Source organism: Cyprinodon tularosa, unplaced genomic scaffold (genome assembly GCF_016077235.1).
Source record: "Cyprinodon tularosa strain WSP-4 unplaced genomic scaffold, ASM1607723v1 ctg290, whole genome shotgun sequence".
Taxonomy (NCBI): Eukaryota; Metazoa; Chordata; class Actinopteri; order Cyprinodontiformes; family Cyprinodontidae; genus Cyprinodon; species Cyprinodon tularosa.
In genome coordinates this window covers 739,942-761,842 of record NW_024038997.1, presented here as the reverse complement: position 1 = coordinate 761,842, position 21,901 = coordinate 739,942, and the positions used below count along the sequence as shown (strand labels likewise).

The 21,901-nt window shown below is 39.5% G+C and overlaps 1 protein-coding gene across 2 annotated transcripts in view; it reads left to right on the top strand.

Annotated features, from left to right (window-relative positions):
- The window catches only part of edc4 (enhancer of mRNA decapping 4), a 47,070-nt gene that overhangs the window by 22,909 nt on the left and 2,260 nt on the right, over positions 1 to 21,901 (top strand). For both annotated transcript variants that reach the window (XM_038290953.1, XM_038290954.1), the window contains exons 18-29: positions 648 to 934; positions 1,022 to 1,252; positions 2,863 to 2,964; positions 3,061 to 3,204; positions 3,497 to 3,533; positions 6,173 to 6,320; positions 6,497 to 6,652; positions 9,002 to 9,117; positions 9,212 to 9,377; positions 12,776 to 12,962; positions 13,469 to 13,688; positions 17,161 to 17,324. In XM_038290953.1, the coding sequence (XP_038146881.1) occupies positions 648 to 934; positions 1,022 to 1,252; positions 2,863 to 2,964; positions 3,061 to 3,204; positions 3,497 to 3,533; positions 6,173 to 6,320; positions 6,497 to 6,652; positions 9,002 to 9,117; positions 9,212 to 9,377; positions 12,776 to 12,962; positions 13,469 to 13,688; positions 17,161 to 17,324 (1,958 nt within the window). The remainder of the gene's footprint in view (positions 1 to 647; positions 935 to 1,021; positions 1,253 to 2,862; positions 2,965 to 3,060; positions 3,205 to 3,496; positions 3,534 to 6,172; positions 6,321 to 6,496; positions 6,653 to 9,001; positions 9,118 to 9,211; positions 9,378 to 12,775; positions 12,963 to 13,468; positions 13,689 to 17,160; positions 17,325 to 21,901) is intronic.

Sequence of the window (21,901 nt, the reverse complement as noted above, 5' to 3'; positions counted from 1 at the left end):
CTGTGGGACATTTTGATCCAGCTCTTTAAAACATAGCAGTGTTCTCTGACAGTTGGATAAAGCTTTCTGCCGAGGAGAAGCAGCAACCCAACAGGTGGAACCTACCAAGGGGAAGTGCTCATTTTCTTCTCTAAAACAATCTTTGTAGCCTTCCCTGTCCAGGAGTCTTCTCCTCCATGCAGCATGATTTGGTACCTGAAGCCATGCTACACTGTGTCTAAAGCCCTCAGCATGAAGTTACTAATGTTTTATTTTAGCTGCTTCATACCCTGCAGCACTTTGTTGTATCTGAGGCTTTTAATGGCTGCAGCTCCTTCGATGAAGCCTCTTTAGCTGCCTCATGTACTCTGCCAAGGTCCCCATATGGAGCTGGGGTGTAGAGGTGAGCCCGCCTCTGAAGCAGCCATGAGTCGCTTGTGGTTTATCAGGACGGTTTTTTAAAAGAGCCTGATGATTACTTAACTAGAACGTTGATTTTTGAAGGTTTATCTGTGAGACTACATTCAGCATTCAGATAAACAGCTAAGCAATAACTTGTAATTCTTTCCTCTTCAAACAATTTTTGAAAGGTTTTGTCAGGCAGATCAGGGTAAAGACATATTTCTTATGATTTTTGAAGTTTATTGAAAATATTTGCTTTATTTCAGGCTCTGGCTTCCCCCAGTTGCCCCCTGGCTCTCGAGTCCCCTCATGTCCCAGATTCTCCCCTGCTGCCTCCCTTAGCCTCCCCCACCAGGGCCCGCTCTCCAGACGTCATCTCTTCCGCTTCAACGGTGATGTCCCAGGACATGCCAGAGATCGCGACACAGACCCTGCAGCACCAGCGTGGTCATGGCTTAGAGGCCTTACCTCTTCCTGCTCTCCAGACGGACAGCATGGCTTCTGCTGCTTGTGCTCTGCACCTCCTGACGTCTCCACGTTCTGCTAACAACGGGTACGAGCAGCAATTCTTTAACGCCCTTAAGCCGTTCTTGCTTAATGTACTTTAATAAATGCAATCAATCTCTTTCCCATATCCTAGTTTGTTGCCCCTTGAACTCGGAGGCAGCGAAGTGTCGCCCATCGGGCCAATAGAGTCAGAGTCCAGAATGGGTAATAAACCGTCTCTTCTGGAGAACACGCTGTCGCAGGAGAACTCCGGGGGCAGCGGGGGGTCATTAGACGGCAGTGTTAGCCATACGGCTTGGCCGGCAGCCCCAGACATCACCAGGGAAACCAGAAACAGCCTCAGGGACAACGGGTTGGGAGACTGGTCAGTAACCGCACTTCAAGGCAGTTTATAGTTTTTTGCTTTTGATTTGTGTTGGTCTGTTGAAATCAGTTCATGCTAAAGGTTCGGCTGAACTGTGGATTCCAAGGTTTTCTTCTTTCTTTTCTAATGTTTATCAAAAATGGAAACAATTTCCAACCCATCACATGAGTTCAGTTAATAGAAAAATACTCTTGCTTAATCTTTTCATTAATTATAAACAAAACAATGATCTTCCTTTTGTAGTTAATAGTAGGGCTGGGCAATAAACCTGATTTTTACTGTTACGTCACTACCCATGATAACGGGTGACAATTTTTCCCATGTTGGTAAAGGAAATAAACTTAATTCTGCCATTTTTCCTGTGTGCACTAGTGGTTGGTATTTCCTTCCCCTTTAAGACACTGCAGTGTGAGTCTAATCATGCGATTCCATTGATTGAATCAGAATTGTAAACAAAGAAAATGGCGGATGAGCCCAATGAAAAAGCATTTAACAAAGCTGTAAACAAAATTACATCAGTTAACCCTGTGGAGCCGAGCGAGAGCAGAAATGAGGCTGAGAGCGCGTTGTCAGAGAGCGCGGTGGACCGGTTGTGAGCATTGCTGTGCGAGTTTAAACTATTCCCGTTGTTCTCACTTCACACTCAGTTCGGTGGCACCAAAATTACGCTGAAGATGTTGAGCAACAGAACACAAAATGCAAAGTTTGTCTGAAAACTGTTGGGACTAACCAAAGTAAAACATCCAACCTTCACCTACAGCACAACCATGCTGTTGAGTTCAAAGATGTGCAAAAGTGTTTGCAAGAGAGGTAACATTTTTCTCCTGTTCAACGAGATATTGTTGAATCTATAAACCTGAATTAGTACAAGACTTTGATATTTAATTGAAAGTGATATATATATATATATGTATATATATATATATGTATATATATATATATGTATATAGAATAAATAAATTATAAATAGATCAGTTGCATTTTCTGCCGGAGCAATTATTGTACATTTATCGTTATCATGGTAAAGCCGCCCATTTTATCGGGATATTGTTTTGAGGTCATATACCCAGTCCTAGTTGAGGGCATTTTTTTTTTAATTTTTAATGGGCCAAGTCATCCATGTTGTATGTGGTGCCATCCACAGTTTTTATTGCTGCAATGTTCCAACCTTTAATGTTCAAACTCTGTTTAAAAACTAAGGATAACACAGCTTGACGGACGGAAAATAAGATTTTTATTTCCATTTGATTCCCTCAATGCTTTTTGCTGAAAACTGACAGAAAGTCATTTGTTAGGTTCTTTGTCTGGCTCAGTCTTGGATTTTTTTTTCTCTCCTGTGACTTTTAGAAATACTTTATCAGCCTGAGAGAGCTTTCTTTTCTCCTCAGATTTTTTTTAATGATTCACTGACAGTAACGTGAGATGTTATAGTGCTAGGAGGGAACTCTATAAAAAAACTATTGATCAAGACATTTTTAATACGATTAGAAACCCTTTAGACCCTTTAGTTCTCCGATTTTATTTATTGAGAATCAGTTTATTAAAACAATGTTGCCAAAACTGAATCAATGTTTGTCAACCGGTTGTTTCATTGAATCTATCTCTTATAGTTCGAGAGAGGAGTCCAGCGAGCGCCGTTTGAGTTCTCCCTACCACCCTCGCTCCCACCACCTCACACAGAACGACAGTCAGGACGTTGGAGCCGACCAGAGGTAACATTCATCACTGAATTAACTCAGAAGAAATTGTTTTTAGTCACCTACCATCAGATGACTACAGAGCCCTTCACTCATTTTATTGGCATTTAGCGATCCTGATGATGAGATTTCTAGTCTGGCTTCATCCTCTGGGAACTGCGGCTCTCGCTCCTCCCACAGGATACCAGTCAAAGACTGGAAGACCTCCCCAAGAAGCTCGCCCAAACGAAAGAGGAGAATGAAGAAAGATGACAGGTATGTTCTGAAATTCTAGCTATGCACCTTAAGCATAAAAACTGAAGTAGTTTATGTCTGATTATATCTTTGTTCAATGCCTGCTTCCTTCTCTTTAAACTGTTGCAAGGAGCTGCAGTGAAAAACTAGATAGAAATGTTAAAGAATCACTTGAATTCTGTTGTATTGGTTTTTATTTTCTGTGATACTTTTTTCTATATATTCAAATTTTGAAGATATCAACTTCATAAGATGTTGATGGAAAATGTTCTGCTTATCATTAAATCTTTGTTGTTGTTTCTCCCATTTTCAGTGAATCTTCTCAGCCCAGGCACATGGATGCTGGTCAGGTAACAACCGACAACCATAACTGCTTCTCTGCCCCAGTTTAATGAATGTAGCTACTATTTACAAAGCACACCTCAACAGTGCTGAAACAGTAGATTATTAATGTCTCACTCTAATCGGGATGCTCTGTTTGCTGTGTTTATCTTTCAGATAGTATTAGTTTAAAAACACATTAGCCTTAGAAATAATGTAAAGCAGACATAAAGGTGGAGTTTTTACATACATTGGCTAAATGTTGAATTACATCGTTGACATCATAAACAGAAGTAAATATTTATATATCTCAGACCGTTTCAAATCTATAAAACAAATACTCAAATTTTATATCTTTTCTCATGCATTAAAGTAAACGCTTTCATGCTTAACTACAGGTGCTGGTCATAAAATTAGAATATCATGAAAAAGTAGATTGATTTCAGTAATTCCATTTAAAAAGTGAAACTTGTATATTATATTCATACATTACATACAAACTCATATATTTCAGATGTTTATTTTGTTTAATTTTGATGATTACAAATGACAACAAATGAAAATCTCAAATTCATCATATCAGAAAATTAGAATATTACTGAAGACCAATAAAAACAAAGGATTTATAGAAATGTTGGCCAACTGAAAAGTATGAACATGTAAAGTATGAGCATGTACAGCACTCAGTATTTAGTTGGGCCTCCTTTGGCCTGTATTACTGCAGCAATGCGGCGTGGCATGGAGTCGATCAGTCTGTGGCACTGCTCAGGTGTTATGATAGCCCAGGTTGCTCTAATAGTGGCTTTTAGCTCTTCTGAATTGTTGGGTCTGGTGTATTGCATCTTCTTCTTCACAATACCCCATAGATTTTCTATGGGGTTAAGGTCAGGAGAGTTTGCTGGCCAATTAAGAACAGGGATACCATGGTCCTTCAACCAGGTACTGGTAGCTTTGGCACTGTGTGCAGGTGCCAAGTCCTGTTGGAAAATGAAATCTGCATCTCCAAAAAGTTGGTCAGCTGCAGGAAGCATGAAGTGCTCTAAAACTTCCTGGTATGTGGCTGCGTTGACCCTGGACCTCAGAAAACACAATGGACCAACACCAGCAGATGACATGGCACCCCAAACCATCACTGACTGTGGAAACTTTACACTGGACTTCAAGCAACGTGGATGAAGTGCCTCTCTTCTTTTCCTCCAGACTCTGGGACCTTGATTTCCAAAGGAAATGCAAAATTTACTTTCATCAGAGAACATGACTTTGGACCACTCACCAGCAGTCCAGTCCTGTTTCTCTTTAGCCCAGGCAAGACGCTTCTGACGCTGTCTGTGGTTCAAGAGTGGCTTGACACAAGGAATGCGACAGCAGAAACCCATGTCTTTCATACGTCTGTGTGTGGTGGTTCTTGAAGCACTCACTCCAGCTGCAGTCCACTCTTTGTGAATCTCCCCCACATTTTTGAATGGGTTTTGTTTCACAATCCTCTCCAGGGTGCGGTTATCTCTCTTGCTTGTACACTTTTTTCGACCACATCTTTTCCTTCCCTTCGCCTCTCTATTAATGTGCTTGGACACTGAGCTCTGTGAACAGCCAGCCTCTTTAGCGATGACCTTTTGTGTCTTGCCCTCCTTGTGCAAGGTGTCGATGGTCGTCTTTTGGACAACTGTCAAGTCAGCAGTCTTCCCCATGATTGTGTAGCCTATAGAACTAGACTGAAAGACCATTTAAAGGCTTTTGCAGGTGGTTTGAGTTAATTAGCTGATTAGAGTGTGGCACCAGGGGCCATCAATTTTGAACCTTTTCACAATATTCTAATTTTCTGATATGATGAATTTGAGATTTTCATTTGTTGTCATTTGTAATCATCAAAATTAAACAAAATAAACATCTGAAATATATGAGTTTGTATGTAATGTATGAATATAATATACAAGTTTCACTTTTTAAATGGAATTACTGAAATCAATCTACTTTTTCATGATATTCTAATTTTATGACCAGCACCTGTACTCTATATGTTCTGTGAGTTTATCATTTTTGAAAATCTAATCGATTTGGTGAAAAAGTTTTAGCCTTTACCTTAAAATGTTGCCAAACACTGTTGATCTAGATGTCATAACCTGCCCTGATCCATATTAAAGACACTTCAGTTTTCAGTAATGGTAGATAAAAAATGATGAAGAAATAAAACTTTCTTTTGAATGGGATGATCAGATGGGATAGTATCAGATTATAACACAGCAGGTTCTTGTCTAAACTGATGGATTATAATTTTAATTCTAAACAGTATAACGCGGTCTGTTTAAGATGAAGACAGGATGTTTGTAGAAAATGGAAGTTTAATGTTTGGAGGAGGCCTACACTTGGCCAGAGTGAGATAATCAACTAGTTATGGTGCTGATATTTTACTAATGGTCCACAGCACCTAGAGACATTGTGGGGGCGTGTTGGAGATGTATCTGTTCACACGCTTTTAAGGTTTTATGTTTTTTACACTAGTATTCCCCTTATTTTTACATCCCTCATTTCTCTGGAAATTCAGTTTTATCCTAATTTTGATATAAACTCTGCTGTTTTTTGTAAGGTGCTCGCCTCCTGTGGATTTGTCAGTTTGAGTTGCCTTTTCTGTGTTTTACTCTATTTTTTGTCTTTTGTTTTCTGCCTACAGTTTAATGCAGAAGCTCAGGATGAGCTGTTGATGCTGCTGCGCACCCAGCAGAGAGACTTAACTGAACTGTGGTCACTGGTGGAGACCATGCCGGGTACAATTATTGCTCAGGTGGAGCGCGTCCTGATGAAGCACCAGGAGCAGGAACGTATCCTTCATTCAGTCACTTCTCATGACACATTCCCATTTTCTCCTCCTTCGCACATATAATATGCTGCCATGAGAAAATGATTCAGATCTAAAAGTGGACAACGGGTTTATGTGAATACTTAATACATCCACATGTTTCATCTGCTGTTAAGCCTTGACCCTTCTTGACCTCAGAGCGCAGATTGGATCGAGTTCTGGCAGAGAGTCAGAACCACCAGCAGCAGCTTCAGGAGCAGTTCACACAGCAGCTGAGCAACACCCTCAGCTCAGCGCTAACAAACAGAATGGACAAAGTGCTTCGAGAGGAGCTGAAGAAAACTGTCCCACAGAGTAAGCAAACATACACAACAGATGACTCATCTTTTATTTATGTACAAACTCCAGGATTATTATTATATGCTTCTAATGTATAGAGAACTTCATCTCTAAAATATTTGATAGAAACCACAAACCTTCCAGACAAATGTCTTTCTTTCCAGGTGAGGGTGATATTAAGTCGCTTAATATTGTCTGCTGCAGTAGAAGAGAATGATAAGATAAAAAACAAAAAAAAGATTGTTTAGATCAGTTAGTTAATATGTGATGATAACTGATCAAAATGCATTTGGTTATAGGAGCAGTTTGGAGTAAATGGCAAATCCAGCTCATTAATATAGAACCTTTCTTTTTAGTGGGGTACAATGAAGAGGGGTTCATTCACAAGCTTCCTGGGACAGAACTGGAGAAACATTCAAGTTTCTTAGTTCTGTTTAATTTAATTTTTAACTGCTTTGTAAAGTTTGAAAAGTATCAACTTTAGTGGGTAAATAATAACAGAAGGGATTATGACTAATTTAATACTGGGATTCACCACTGGCTGCTTCCCTGCCTTTCCTTACACATTTTCCCTAGGGATGCTATGTAAATCTGCCGCCGTCACCACCGACACCATGCTTGGTCCTGAATGCACCTTAAAACACATCAAAAAACTTGCTTCTATTTCAACCAGATGCTTTGAATAAAGCTAAGAAACTTTGATCACTATGGGGTCACATCAGCTTTTCCAATTAACCAGCATCTGGTCAGAATTGCTTTTTGACTGTGATTCATTTCAAATACCCTCTAAAAACTAATAATATTACAGTAATATTATTTATTTTGATAAGAAACAAGATTTCAGTTAAAATTTTCTGATTAATTGTAGTCCGCATAAGCATAGATTTATGTCAAGAATAAGATCTAGACAGTAGATTTAACGATGAAAGGATGCTAACAAGCTAACAGACCGTATCCAACTCACGATCTCTCCTCTCGAAGTTCTGTCAGCTTTGAACTGTAAAAAAAAAAAAAAGTAAAAGTAAATTTATATATATATATATATAAATGGTTACACTCTACTAAATTAGGTTTACATAAAAAGCCATTCTACGGAGAATGCATAATTCTTATTTCTGAAAAGAAAAGAGAAATGCTCCATCAGATTATTACTCCAAATATTTTTCTTTAAACTGAACCATTTAAAACTACTACTATCTAACTACTATCTACATTAACCCACAATGTCTAAATTTTCTGGCTAAAATCTGGCTGATATGGCGGATGCAGTTAGCTGCAGATTCAAGGGAGGCCACTCCTTCTTTCTGGCTCAAAGCAATTTGTTTACATGGCTGCATCACAACACTTCTGATAGGCTGAACGAAGTATGAGAACAGATGTTTACAAGTTAGGCATTGTTTTAAAAAAGAGGGAGCTGCCCCATGTAGATTAGCTGCTAAAAGACCCACTTTCTCTCTAGAAAGTTGGCCTTTTTTCCCACAATTTTTCCACAGCTTGGTTAAGGTAGCTGCTTGCTGGATGGGGTGGGGTATTCTTATGTAGATATTCTCCAACTGCTTGTTTTTCCAGGACACGGAGGGGCTACTGCTCAGGCAGCAGACCTCATGGGGTTGCGAAGTAAAATACAACTTTGTCCATAAAAATGATAAACTATAGCATTTAAACATAGTAAAAAGAGGTAGCCCATTTTCCCTCATTGTTTTAGGTTTTTTTTCTTTTCTTTTTTTTTTATTGATACTGGGAACTGAAGATCAATATTATGATGCATTTTGCATCATATAGCCCCCTTTAAAATTTGATCATCTTATTTTGCATTAAGCAAGAACATTTTTATCACAATAAATGTCAGGAAGTTAGTAAAAATGTGTAAATATCTGGTTTAATGTGAAGAAGTCCCGTCTGATTTGGGATGTCATCGAAGAAGCTGGAAGGTGTTGCTGAGGAGAACAATTCGTGTTTTCTAACTGTGGTGAATTAAAGCATTAAGTTTGGGTCAGATAATAAACTTCAAACAAGAAGAATCGGAAAGAAATTTGTTTGGACATTGTTGAGCTGCTTTTTAAGTTTTTGTTTTGTCACTTTGAATTGAGTGGAAGTGCAGAGCAGGCCATCCATCAATAAATGATTATGTTATATAATGCTTGAGATAATTCTGAGCAGAAGTAAAATATAGCTAAGACTGCTGAGGTGTGATGATGTCAGACTAAAACACTGCCGTCTCTGGAGAGACGTTTCCCTGCCTCAGCTCCTCCAGCCCTTACATTCAGACAAGAAGGTTTTCGATTTGCTCTCTGCAGTACCGCTTGTCTAATTATAGAAATGTTCTTGCTAAATTGTCTCCCTATTTTTTTTCATATTTATTAGCAATTTCTAAGAGTATGGAACCTGTGACGGGGCAGCTGAACAATACGATTGTAGCTAAACTGACTGCAGTGGAGGTTACCCTGAAAGACAATGTCATCAAGGTGGTCAAATCCAAGGTAGGCGTGCACATTTTAGTCTTATTTTTTTTCTGCTTTTCTTTCTCTTCTATTCTCTTCATTGTTCGACTCTAATGTGGGCTTCCTTTATCAGAACACTACAGACGCCATCGGTCGAGCTGTGTCCGAGGCCATGCAGGGCCCCATCCAGGCTGCCTATAAAGACGCCTTCCAGAGCACCGTGCTGCCTGTCTTTGAAAGAGGCTTCCAGTCCATGTTTCAGCAAATCAACGAAAGCTTCAAGCAGGGAACACAAGAATGTAAGGCATCAGAGATTACCTTGAAAAAGTTAACTATTACTGCTATGTGCAAGGTGCTTAATAAAGGCATAATTTTTACCTGAAAATCCACACCACAGGTGTCAGTCGGGTTTGGCTCAAATGCTTAACAAAGTCTGAATATGAAAAAAACATTATTACCTTACTAAGCTGCATCCACCCATCCTGTTAGTCTTTAATCCATTTTTCAACCATTCATCCCTCCATTTGTCCTCCAAGTCTTTGTTTTACACACTATAAATGTATTTAATGCACATTTAAAATCTGCCATATAGTCACAGTAAGCTGATATTCAGTTCAACTTTTTTATAGATTGAAGCTTTGAGAGACACACACTCTGAATGTGCAGAGGAATCTGCAGAGAAGTGTCCGCATGTGTGTAGAGCGTTTTCACAGTAAATGTTGAGATTCTGTCAGAATCAGGGGGTCCTTTCATTGTGTTGGAGAATATTAGGTTATCTTTCCTTTGTGATCTTTTTCCACTTCCAGCAGCTTTAAACTTTGTCTGGAAGTAGATCAACTCAGAAGGGAGCAGATGAGGTGAGGCTCCGTGATAGAATGAGATGTAGAACAGGCCACTTCCCAACCAAGCAGCCTCACAGACGCATTAATAACAAGTCGGCTTGTTCTGACTCTGAAGCTCTAAAGTTAAATACATAAACATGTAAAGCACACACAATGAGGCTGCTTCTCCTCCCATTTAAATGGTATCAGTAATCCGATTCAGGGCATTGTAATTACATATTGACTGAACCTGCAGCATTAGCATCTGCACTTCTTTAATTATATGATTGCAATTGTTTAACATAAATATTACCAATATGCATATTGATCTCCATCTATGTGTTTAAAACAGCTGTGCGAAACCCCCTCCGTCCATATTCATGGATAAGTTATCTCGATTTGATTCAGTATTGACTGCAGGCAGATCGTCTTTAAGAAATTGTTCAGGGATTCTTCTGAAGTGGGCTTTAGTTAGTAGTCAGTATCTCAATAGGTTTGCAGAACTCAAGTGCGATCAGATCAGGCTAACGCTGCACAGCTCAGATATATATTTTTTTATTTCTTTCAACCAACTGATTAATGTTACTGCATAAAATTACATCTGCTAAGTGAGTTTTGGCAGATACCGTATTTTTGCGACTATAAGGCGCATATAAACGTCTTTTTTTCCCTTCAAAATGTGCGGCGCGCCCTATAGTGCGGTGCGCCCTATGTGTGTTGTTACTGCGGATGTTGTTGAGACCACCATGAGAACGTTAAAGGGGGAAGTGTGGGTGTGGATTATGTATAAAAGAACAGGTATGTGCTTTACGCAAAACATTGTTGTCTTAACAACCCTGAAAATGGTAAAGAGACACGCCTATGAAGCACAGTTTAAACTGAAGGCTATCAGCTACGCAGAGGAACATGGAAATCGAGCAGCCGCGAGAGAATTCAAGATTAATGAATCGATGGTTCGCAAGTGGAGGAAGATGGAAACAAACTCCGACAGGTGACGCAGCTGAGTTTCCGCGGACATAAGGCTAGGTGGCCCGAGTTGGAGGAAAGACGCTGGATGGATGAGGAGATGAGGGAGGCTGATGTAAGGAGACCAGGTGGTTTTTTCCACGCATCACCATCGCTGTTAATTTGTGACTCCATGCGTGCCCATCTCACAGCCGATGTAAAAAAAACAAGGTGAAACAAATGAACGCTGTGCTTGCTGTTATTCCGGGAGGTCTGACAAAGGAACTTCAACCGCTCGACATCGGTGTGAACCGGCCGTTCAAAGTAAGGCTGCGAGCGGCGTGGGAGCAATGGATGACAGACGGAGACCACAGTTTCACGAAAAGTGGAAGGCAGCGCCGGGCAAGTTACGCCACAGTTTGCGGATGGATTGTAAATGGTTTGGCTAACGTGTCTGCTGGCACTGTTGTTCGAGCTTTTGCAAAATCCGGCATCATTTCCAAGGAGCCGCCCGGCACGGAAAGTGACTCTGACAGCGAAGAAGGGGAAATTGGCATGTCTGATTTAGCGCAGCTGTTTAATTCAGAAACAGGATGATTTCGATGGGTTTGATTAAAACTTTGTAATAAATACATGAATAAAGCACAAACATACTCAGTTTTGCTCCCGCTCTATTTTTAAATACCCAGTATAGGTATTTAAACGTAGTAGAGGACATGTACCTATATATAAAACCCTTATGTGTGTGTTAAATACAGTAATGGCACACATAACTGAGACTGTGCTTTTTAGTATGGTGTGCCTTATGGTCGTGAAAATACTGTAAGTTAGGTAAATGTTTTCATTTAATCTCCGTAGCATATTTAGGAGATGACCAAGAGAATATATCTTTTTGCAGCATGGTGTTATTGTTGCCAAGTAAACTGGTGTTTAACCTGCTTTATATAAAAAAACAGAAGTTATTCATATACATTAAAACTGGCAATTTTTAAACTTCACAAAACCAGGAGGGTTTTGTAAACCGCCGACAACATAACCTCTGGGAACATCCAGGCACTGAAACCACTCCACCACATTAAGGTGTAAAGTCTGGAAGCTTTTTTGTAGTCATGTCTGGATGTGTTATTGGCATCAGAAAATGGTCTGACATTACGCAAAAGTGAATATTGGAATAGATCAACCTTCCAATTAAAAATTAGAAAGCTCATGGTAACACTATTTCTAACCGCTTTTGTTTAAAGTCACGTTTTGGTTCTCATACAGGTTTTTGTTAAGTATTGTACTCTGTTTGAGAAGTGTCACTCATCAACCCTTTTCTTTTCCACGCCACAAAAAAAGTCATTAAAGTATGTATGATTCATGCTGTAATCGTATTGGGTCAACATCACTATCAGTCATTGCTCAAGACTGCAATATTGTGATCATATCATAAATTAAAAAGTTGTATCGGGACATCCCTAGTATTTTATTTTTTATTTTTCTTTTGTTTTTTAAACTGCATTTGAATATAATTTATCCAAACTTATGACATGATGACAGCAAAAATTAGATGACATCTGATATTTCCTCTTCACTGTTTCAGTCACAAAGAATTTAAGGTAAAAAATGTGCAGGCGTGTTATTTACCCATTTAAAGTGTTCTTGTGTAATTGCTTTGCTGCAGACACCTGAACAGTTGCAAATGTTGCCAATAAACCTAATTAGCAGTAGGAGGTAATAACCTTAGAGAAACCTCTATAAAAGCTAACAGAACAGATGCATTTTAGTGCCTGATTCTCCTCAGGATCCAGGAAGCTTGGAGCATCTGAAGACAGCTAATCCAGTTTAAACTGACATAAACAACAAATCGAGAATTATTTATATGGCAAATAGTCCTCGGGTTAAAAGTTGCCAGGTTTGAGTGTGATGAGTTTTGTCTTTCTTGTTCCCAGACATCCAGCAGCTGGAGACTCACTTGAAAAGCAGAAAGCAAAGGGAGCAGGACTCACGGGACCCTGTGATCGGCCAGCTCCAGCAGATGATCGACACCTTCCAGAACTCCACCGATCAGCTGGCCGGCAACATATCGGCCGCCGTCCGGACCGAGGTCCAGCACCAGATGCAGATGGTGGTGGGAAAGTAAGTATCTGAGGCGACCCTAATCGATAGCTCCCTCAAGGAGGGAACCGCTGCTCTACAAAAAAAAGCTAAAAACTACAGCTCCTGCTTTTAAAAAAAAACATTGCTTTAGTTGACTAAACTACTGACTAAAAAAGAATCGACTGGCTGTTTGTTTTGCATATCATGTATGTAAATCAGCAACTCCAGCTGTGCGGCAGAATTTGCTGTAATGGATTGGAGAGTAAAAACAAGCAAAGCTTAATCCTGAGGCTAATGTAAAAGGATAAATTCGATTAGGTCTCTTGTTCCCCGTGCAATAAATTCCTTATCCTAAGGAGTTTATAGATTTAGGGTTGGAGCAGAGAAGAAGCGGACCGTTAGCTGATGCTCTAACATCTTAGAAAGGAAATGACAACCTCAGTCTGCAAGAGACTGTTTAGCAAATAAGCCCAACTAAATCTTATATTTTACTATAAGTTCTGGAAAGATTTGATCTGAAGGATAACTTTGGTCCCCTTCCCCAGCCTGCAGGATACTATTCTCAGCCAAGTGCAGCGAATCGTCAAAGGGGAGGTGAACCTGGCCATGAAAGAGCAGCAGGCAGTCGTCACCTCTAGCATCATGCAGGCGATGAGGTCAGCAGCGGGAACGCCCGTCCCCACTGCGCACCTGGACTACCAGACGCAGCAGGCAAACATCCTGCAGTTCCTCCAGCAGGGCCAGCTCAATCAGGCCTTTCAGCAGGTAACCCAGCAGAGCGCCCACTCCACTTTCCTTCTCTCTATCACTGACTGCAGTCACACTCAGATAGACCAGGACACTGTTACGCCTTTGGGGCTAACGGCTCAGAAAACCTTTAAAGTGCGGTTTACTTACACACTCAGGAGGGACAAAAGTACAGCTGCAGGTATTCATTATGCTTCCCCCATGTTGCTTTGTTTCTGAAACTTCTCTTTGCTGTAAACAAACTCACCGTTTTTACCTCCTGCTACTCCTCTGAAATCTTTTTATAGCTCATGTGGTTTTTTTAAAATTCCTGAATTTTCCCATCAGGTTTTAAAACCAGCAGGAAAAGATCCTGTATAAATGATTCATGTCATAACTCAGTCTTCTCTTGGTGTTAGAATTGGTAAAAAAAAGAAGAAAATAAACTGGTTTAGTACAACTCAGCATAAGATCACATTTTTATGTCCAATAAAATATGTATATATATATATATATATATATGTATATATGTATATATGTATATATATATATATCCTAAATGAAATTTTATTTCCCTTTATTCTCCTTTAGTCTCAAAACGTGTTTAGAAAAAAATTTTAGTTTGGGAGACATATTTCAACTTTATTCCTTATTCTATTACATGATTGAAAAATAAACTTTTGTTAAATAAGTTTAGTCTCCTTTTTTTATTTTAATCTTTTTAAATTAAAAATGTTATTTTTATTAAGGTAACACAGGTTAGAGGTGCAGGGGCCAGGGTACACCTGTCGCCATAGTAGATATAAATCCATGGGGGATATTGTTTACTCATCAGTATGCATATTTTATTTATGAAGTGAAAGTGAAAGTGAAAGCCCTTTGGGAAACTCCTCCAACTCCCATTGTCATTGTGACACAGCACACACAAGTGAACACTGCACACCATGGAATTGCATTTATGCCTCACCCGTGCAAGGGGGCAGCCCTCAATGGCGCCCCAAGGGAGCAGTGTGGCGGGACGGTACCATGCTCAGGGTACCTCAGTCATGGAGGAGGATGGGGGAGAGCGCTGGTTTATGCATCAGTAAGAGTTTTCACCCTTTAAAGGACTTTCCTTGAGCATTTTTAAAGGATCCAGTCAGGATTAGAGAAAAATAAGGATGCATACGTACCAGTTGAGCAGTATTTTCTTTCATTTCTGTTAGATTCCAAATGGGGCTGGGCGATTAATTGCTTTTATCAAATCATTATAAAGTAGGGATGCACGATATTGGGATTTTGGCCGATATCCGATATGCCGATATTTTAAAACTCAAGTAGCCGATAACCGATATCGATACCGATGTTAAAGCTGGAAAAAAATAAGTAGTCATTGAAAATAGCAGTTTTGTTATCCATTTCTGACACTTTGAAAAATAATATACTCAAATATATTTTCATATGTTGATATCAAACTGATTTTTAGACTTTAGACTTTAGAAACTCAGAAGCTGATCAAATATCGGGTTAAATATCGGTGGGGTGGCCGATGTCCGATATTCAGTTTTAAGGCCGATACAGGCCGATACCGATAGGGGCCGATTATATCGTGCATCCCTATTATAAAGATAAAAATTTTTTTTTGAAAATCAGAACTTATATAGATTTTTTTCAATACACTCTTTATGCTTTTATGCTCAGAGTTACATCAATCCAATTTTAGCTCTTAGGCGTCTCATAACTGTTCAACTAGCTCACCGTGTGATACCATTTAGCGTGTTATATTTTAACTATTTGTTGTGAATCCTGATTATTTTACAAGCATGTTTCATTGGTTGAAATTTGATGCGTTTTTAATTACTTTATCCTTCTAGAGGGGATGAATGAAATCAAAGCTAGTTTTTAAAAAGAAAAAATGTATTTTGGCATTTTTATAATCAACTTAGGACCAAGAAATTATTACATTTTAAATCGCATCACCCAGCCATAGTTCAAAACTATTAAACTATAAATATTTTTATCAAAAATCATTTTTTTGTAAGAAGCTTGATATCGGTGAAAATAAAATGGGCACAAAGGAAACTCTTAAGTTTGTACTGGCCTGGATGAACCCTGATGAGTACGTCTCTAATGCTGCGTTCACACTGAACGCAGCAGGAGCCGCAGAAGCAGCCAGTTTACATGCAAAGTCAATGGTTGACGCGCATCAAGGCACAGCAACAGGTCCTGCGGTGCGTTTTGAGCAGCAGGAGCAGTGCGTCGGGAGTGTTCAAGCATCTGACGCGCGTGACACGCCGCAAACGCGCTGCTGCTCGAGATGGAAAAATTGAACTTTTGCTGCTTGACGCGCCGCATCAACCAATCAGAGAAGCTGATATGGGAGCTGGCATGGAGAGAGACACATCGCTGATGACACAGAGCGCTGTGATCACTCCTCTGAAACAGTTTATTAATGCCAAAATTAATTTAAAATTGCTGGAACCTGCCGGCAAAACATGTTTGCGTTTATTATCCTGGTGCCTGCAGTTTGGATTACGTACATGAAAACCGCTTCCAGCCTCCGCGGCGAACCGCGAGGAGGTGACCGGTCCAGAGGCTGCTGTTGAATGGGATTCCTATTGACAGCGCACCGCCGGTATGTGGGGGTCTGAGTGGCTACAACAGAAATAATATTGGAAGGCAGGATGGTAATCTGGATGAACTGACTGCACTGATTAAGTTTTCAGGTGGATTTTCCCACTTAAAAAAACATATTAAAACTACTTTATTCCCACTGATCAAAGCAAATATAGCTGCAAGGCAAAGAAAGGATAGAGTAACTCCGCCCAACGCGCGTCAGATCCACTTTTCCACTGCGCAGCCAGAGCATTAAAGCTGCTTCAGCCGCACGTCAGAACTAAACTGGTACAAGCAGCAAAAAGGAAGCAGCAGATGCGATTTTGCTGCTCCTGCTGCGTTCGGTGTGAACGTAGCATGAAGCATGATGAAGATTCATGAATTGAGAATAATCGGTATTTAGTTTGGGGCAACTAATCCTTTTAATTTAATGTAATTAGTGCAAATGTAGAACATAGACTCCAATGATTAGTCTAAAAAAGTTTGTCATTTTGGACTAAAGTTTGTCAGAACCTTGATAACTTTGATATTACACCTATTTATACAAAAAACATAAACTCAAGACATTACCCATTCTTATCTAGTTATAAAGAAATCAAACAGCAGTTAAGCCACATCTGAATTACCTTACCTAGCTCACAGCTCAAGCCTAAATATTTACTATATTTCAGTCACTACAACAATGCCAACAAGTACAAAGTTCCCCCAGGAAGCATCCAGTCCTCAGGTTCACATCATCAGGTCTGTGTGTGACAGTAGAGCAGGAGGAAGGAGCCAAAAGATGGCTCTGGCAGGTGGTAGAATCCCATCCCCATTTGAAGTTAATAGTTTCCATTTAATCATGAGGAAGAAATCTGACAGAATAAATAAAGGAATCATAATAAAGCCCCCTGTTTGTCTCTGCCTCCTCCTGCAGGCTCTGTCAGCGACTGATCTGAATCTGGTTCTGTACGTGTGTGAGACCATCGACTCGCAGCAGGTGTTTGGGCAGACGCCCTGCCCTCTGAGCCAGCCTGTGCTGCTCTCACTCATCCAGCAGCTTTCCTCCAACCTCACCACCCGCTCTGAGCTCAAAATCAGGTAAGAAAATAAAACAAACATGTTTTATATCACAATCCTTTTTCAGGAACTCTTATCTATGAATGACTTAACATTTTTCTACATAATAAAAATGTACTTTGCTGACCTGTCAAAGTCTGCATGAATGAAGGTTTTTCATTCAACTGCTGTGCTGTGAGTAATCACAGCCCCACGGATTATACAGATGTCCAAGTCCTGCACTTCCATCAGCATCCAGTGATGCTTCTCACTTTTATAATGTTCTACCAGACAGAAACGTGATCATTCATTTAAAAGGTTTATATGTGAAACAGAGCTTTAATGTAGGGATGCACGATATTGGGATTTTGGCCGATATCCGATATTTTAAAACTCATGTAGCCGATAACCGATATCGATACCGATGTTAAAGCTGGACAAAAATAAGTAATCATTGAAAATAGCAGTTTTGTTATCCATTTCTGACACTTTGAAAAATAATATAGTCAAATATATTGTCATATGCTGATATCAAATTGATTTTTAAAAACGCGGTATCGATCTATTTTACTTTCAAAATCTCGTCAAATTTCATCGTTCTGTTACAAACTCTCATGATATTTTGCAAATTCTTGTGAGATTTTGTTAGTAAAATAGATCGATACCGCGTCAATATATCAACATAAAAATATGGCAACATTTCGTGAATTTTCGGGGGATTTCGTAGCATAACGATGACATATAGCAATATTTCAATAATAAAAGAGATTGATAAGGTGTTTTTAAATGGCAATATATCAGTATATGAAGATATTGTGATATTTTATCAATATTTTTTCCCCTCATCTTTAGAAGTTTTTAAGTCTGTAAAAAAAGAAGTTTTTGAGGAAGAAGAAGAAGAAGAAGTAGTATATATATATTTCTTTAGACTTTAGAAACTCAGAAGCTGATCAAATATCGGGTTAAATATCGGTGGGGTGGCCGATGTCCGATATTCAGTTTTAAGGCCGATACAGGCCGATACCGATAGGGGGCCGATTATATCGTGCATCCCTACTTTAATGTCATTCTGTTGTTAGAAATGCTTGGAAATGTGAGCCATGATCCCAAACCATGGAACAGAGAACATTCTTGACTCAACCTGCCTTTAAAAGTTTTTTTTAAATCAAGTTTATATCCCAACTGTAATTATTATTATGATTAAAATAAACTATTGGTCATATTTTCTCCAGCAACACATGTTCTTTTGGGAAAGTAGGCACGCACATGTTGACAGCAGTGTTGGGAAAGGTACTTTAGATAAGTAACTCGTTATAGTTACTTCTCCACGTAACTGAGTTAGTAACTCAGTTACTGCTCAATGAAAGTAACTCTTAACAGGCCAAAGTAACTATGCAGTTACTTTTTATGTTTTAAAATGTGGAAGAACCTTCGTTATTTGAATTTTAAGACAGCTAAAGGTTGAATTATTGACATTTAAATTTTTTTTACAACAACAGCCCTCAATTGGCTATAAAATAAGTTTATATTTTCAAGCAATTTAACTAAAAAATACACTTTGCAATAGCATTAAACAGTTAGTTACAATGGTAGTTGCTTGCGGATGTATCTACTGTAACGCGTTAGTCCCCAACTTGTTGGCAGAGATGCACTGTTCAACAGAAGTGTGATTTCGTCTTGTGATTCTCCTTCTTTTTTCAATTGATGTTAATAAAAAACAAAAAAACATTTACACAAAAATGTAGATGTGAAGGGCATCAGCAGGCCTGCTGTGTAGCGCTTCCTTTGGCCTTTTCTCAATTCACAAGAATGCCAATATGGACTAGTGTCCTCGCCAAGTATGTTCTTGAGAAGAACCCAGGAAAGAGTGGACTCAGGGAGAACGGGAGCACGCAGCATAAATATGGGTCAATTGGAACCGAAGCACATTCGTAATGTCACCACATGCTCGGCTCGTCTGAAGCTGCTTTTCACCTCCTGTTATTAATAGTCTCTTACATTCTTACTTTTTTAGTGGGGGAATAATAATTAACACAGTCAGATAAACACATAAAATTAACATTTTGCCAAATAAAAAAAAAAACTGTCCATCAGAGCCAGCAGTGCTTCACACACGGCTTATACTGAGTGCGCTGCTGCAGACGGGCTGCGGTTAGCCTCAGAGGTCCGCTGGTTGCCACGGTCCTCTCAGCATCAGAACTTTATTTTAATTATACACTAAATTAGTAATTGGGAAATATAGACGCCTAAAGGTATAATGTTCTCACCTCAAAATATCTTAAAACGTACTTTTATAGAACAACAGCAACAGAAAAGAGAACTTTTAACTTAATACTCTGAGCTCTGTGAGCGCTCCCCTTCGAAGCTGCTCCCCTTCGAAGGGGCGAGATAAACATGGGGGGACGGTGCACAAACAGCCACTGGCTAGTTATGTTGGTTGGATGTCCTAGTTGCTTACAGCGCCCTCTAGGGCAGCGGAGCACCACACTTTGAAAAGCCTTCCTCCATAAAATAATTTCTGAACCCATTTTTTGATTAATCTGCATCTGGAATATTTTTCTTTTACTCCAGAGTAATTCTGCATAGCATGAAATAAATGAAAAGACTTTCACTCTGATTTCTAATATTAACTCTGCTTAAAAATATTTGCAGGAGGTTTTTAAAGAAGTTCATTAGTTTTCATCAGTAACCTTTAGGCTGTAACAGCAGAAACATCTCAATCATTAAGTTTTGAAGAGCATCCCGCACCTTTTCTCCTCCTCACACCGGTGCTTGTGCTGCACTCCATCAGCAATAAAGCCAGCCTTTGACTCAATTATTTCCCCACATCTAATCTCCACTGTATGACTATTATTCATAGTCTCCTGTGGGGTGAAACGGTGCTAAAGTGCTGACCGGATCACGCTGCTCCGTCTGCTGCACGGCTGTCTGGGGAGCTCACACGGTCCCACAGATAGCATCGGTTTTAGATGCTCTCTGCTGCTCTGTTCTGGCTTTGTCCTTGTTCTTGTCTGTTTTATTGGGTTTATAAAAATCTTTTTGTTGGTGGACTTTTTCCTTTATTTCTTTGCATCCTGTCTGAACCTCCATATATCCTCCCCCTGGCTCTGATTTGCTGTACAGCAGAACTTGATGCTGAGGTGCTTCAAAGCGGAGGCCGCTGATTTGGTTCTCTGGTTTTGCTATGATGAAGGCAGCAGGGTGTGGCTCAGCTGAAGCTTTTTTGGGTTATGCATAATTTATTAGAAGGAAAACTAAATGACACTTTTTAACGTAACTATTCTATAATTTAGTGGCAGATTTGATTTTTAATTTTGCTGGAAAGCTTCCCTTGCACAAAGATAGAAATCATGCAATAAAGTGCCCAGCCTGTGATAGTAAATCATAATCACAGGGCCGTCTGCAGATAAAGGTGCCTTCTGATTGGAAAGATCTTATAAAACTTGTGAGGGGGTTTCTTTGGACGCCTGAGAGTGTCGTTATCCACAGAATCCACGTGATCTTAGTGGGGGTCATTATCTAGCTGCGAGGGAACACGCCATCATAAAAATGGATAAGCGAATAATATGAAGCGGGGGAGCAGGAACAGCCGTTAAACTGCTTCACTGTGTGTTTTAAAGGTTTGGATGGAACGTGGCTACAAGTTGATGAGTTATTAACTCGCAGAAGGACAGTTCAGTGTCTGCAGAGGTCTGTGCAGCAACATTAAAAGTCTCTTTAAAAGCGTGTGTCCGCTCTGCTGTGGGGGATTTAATAGACCTGTGATTTTTGGCCTGGCAGGAAACCAGCAGGCAAACTGGGAAGGTTTGATTTACACTGGACTTTTCCTCCAGATGTCTGACCCAAACCATTAATTAGAGAGTTAAATGTTGAGCAGCTGACAGTTAAAGGACAAGAAGAGTATAAAATGGATCAGAAAGAACTGGATCGACTGGGTTTTGCTCTGAGTTGATCTCCGATGTGGGAAGAACGGAAGAGATTGTTTCCATCACTTGCATTTAAAAGAAATTAAACAATCCAGATGTGAGAAGTTTACAAAATATTATGTAGTACCTTCTTCTGTCTGAAGATGTTCCTCTCTTCTTATTTTTTTCCCTGCCAATTGGTGCAACATCAAATAATGCGATCATGTCTTGCCTCTACTTGCACAAGGTTTTCATTCCTGATTTACAAAAAGAGAGAAGAGGAGGATACAAAACCCCAAACACAGTTTATTTGGTTCTTATCACTTTGTTTGGACAGTCATCACCAACCAAGACATAGAAAGTTATTTGATGGTTTCAGTCTTTTAGCCTTAGAATTGACTTTTTGGTGCAAAGCTGTTGGCTTACAGCTGCTAGGTTGTTCTATTTTTGGTGGGTTTCATTTCTAAAGAGCTTTAGAAATCCTCCAGAACCCTTGATCCAACTTCACAGAAATGAAAATATAAAATGAGAAACTCTCTAGACCTCTGCACAGACTTATAAAATATAATCCAACACAAGAGATTTACCTCAGTAACCCAGAGGCTCTGTGTGTTGATTTTTTTTTTTGACTTTGTTTTCACAGGTTTTTACTTCTGATATTGATCAATAGATAAAGTATATTTTATATATTCTGGTCCAAAATCAAGACAAATT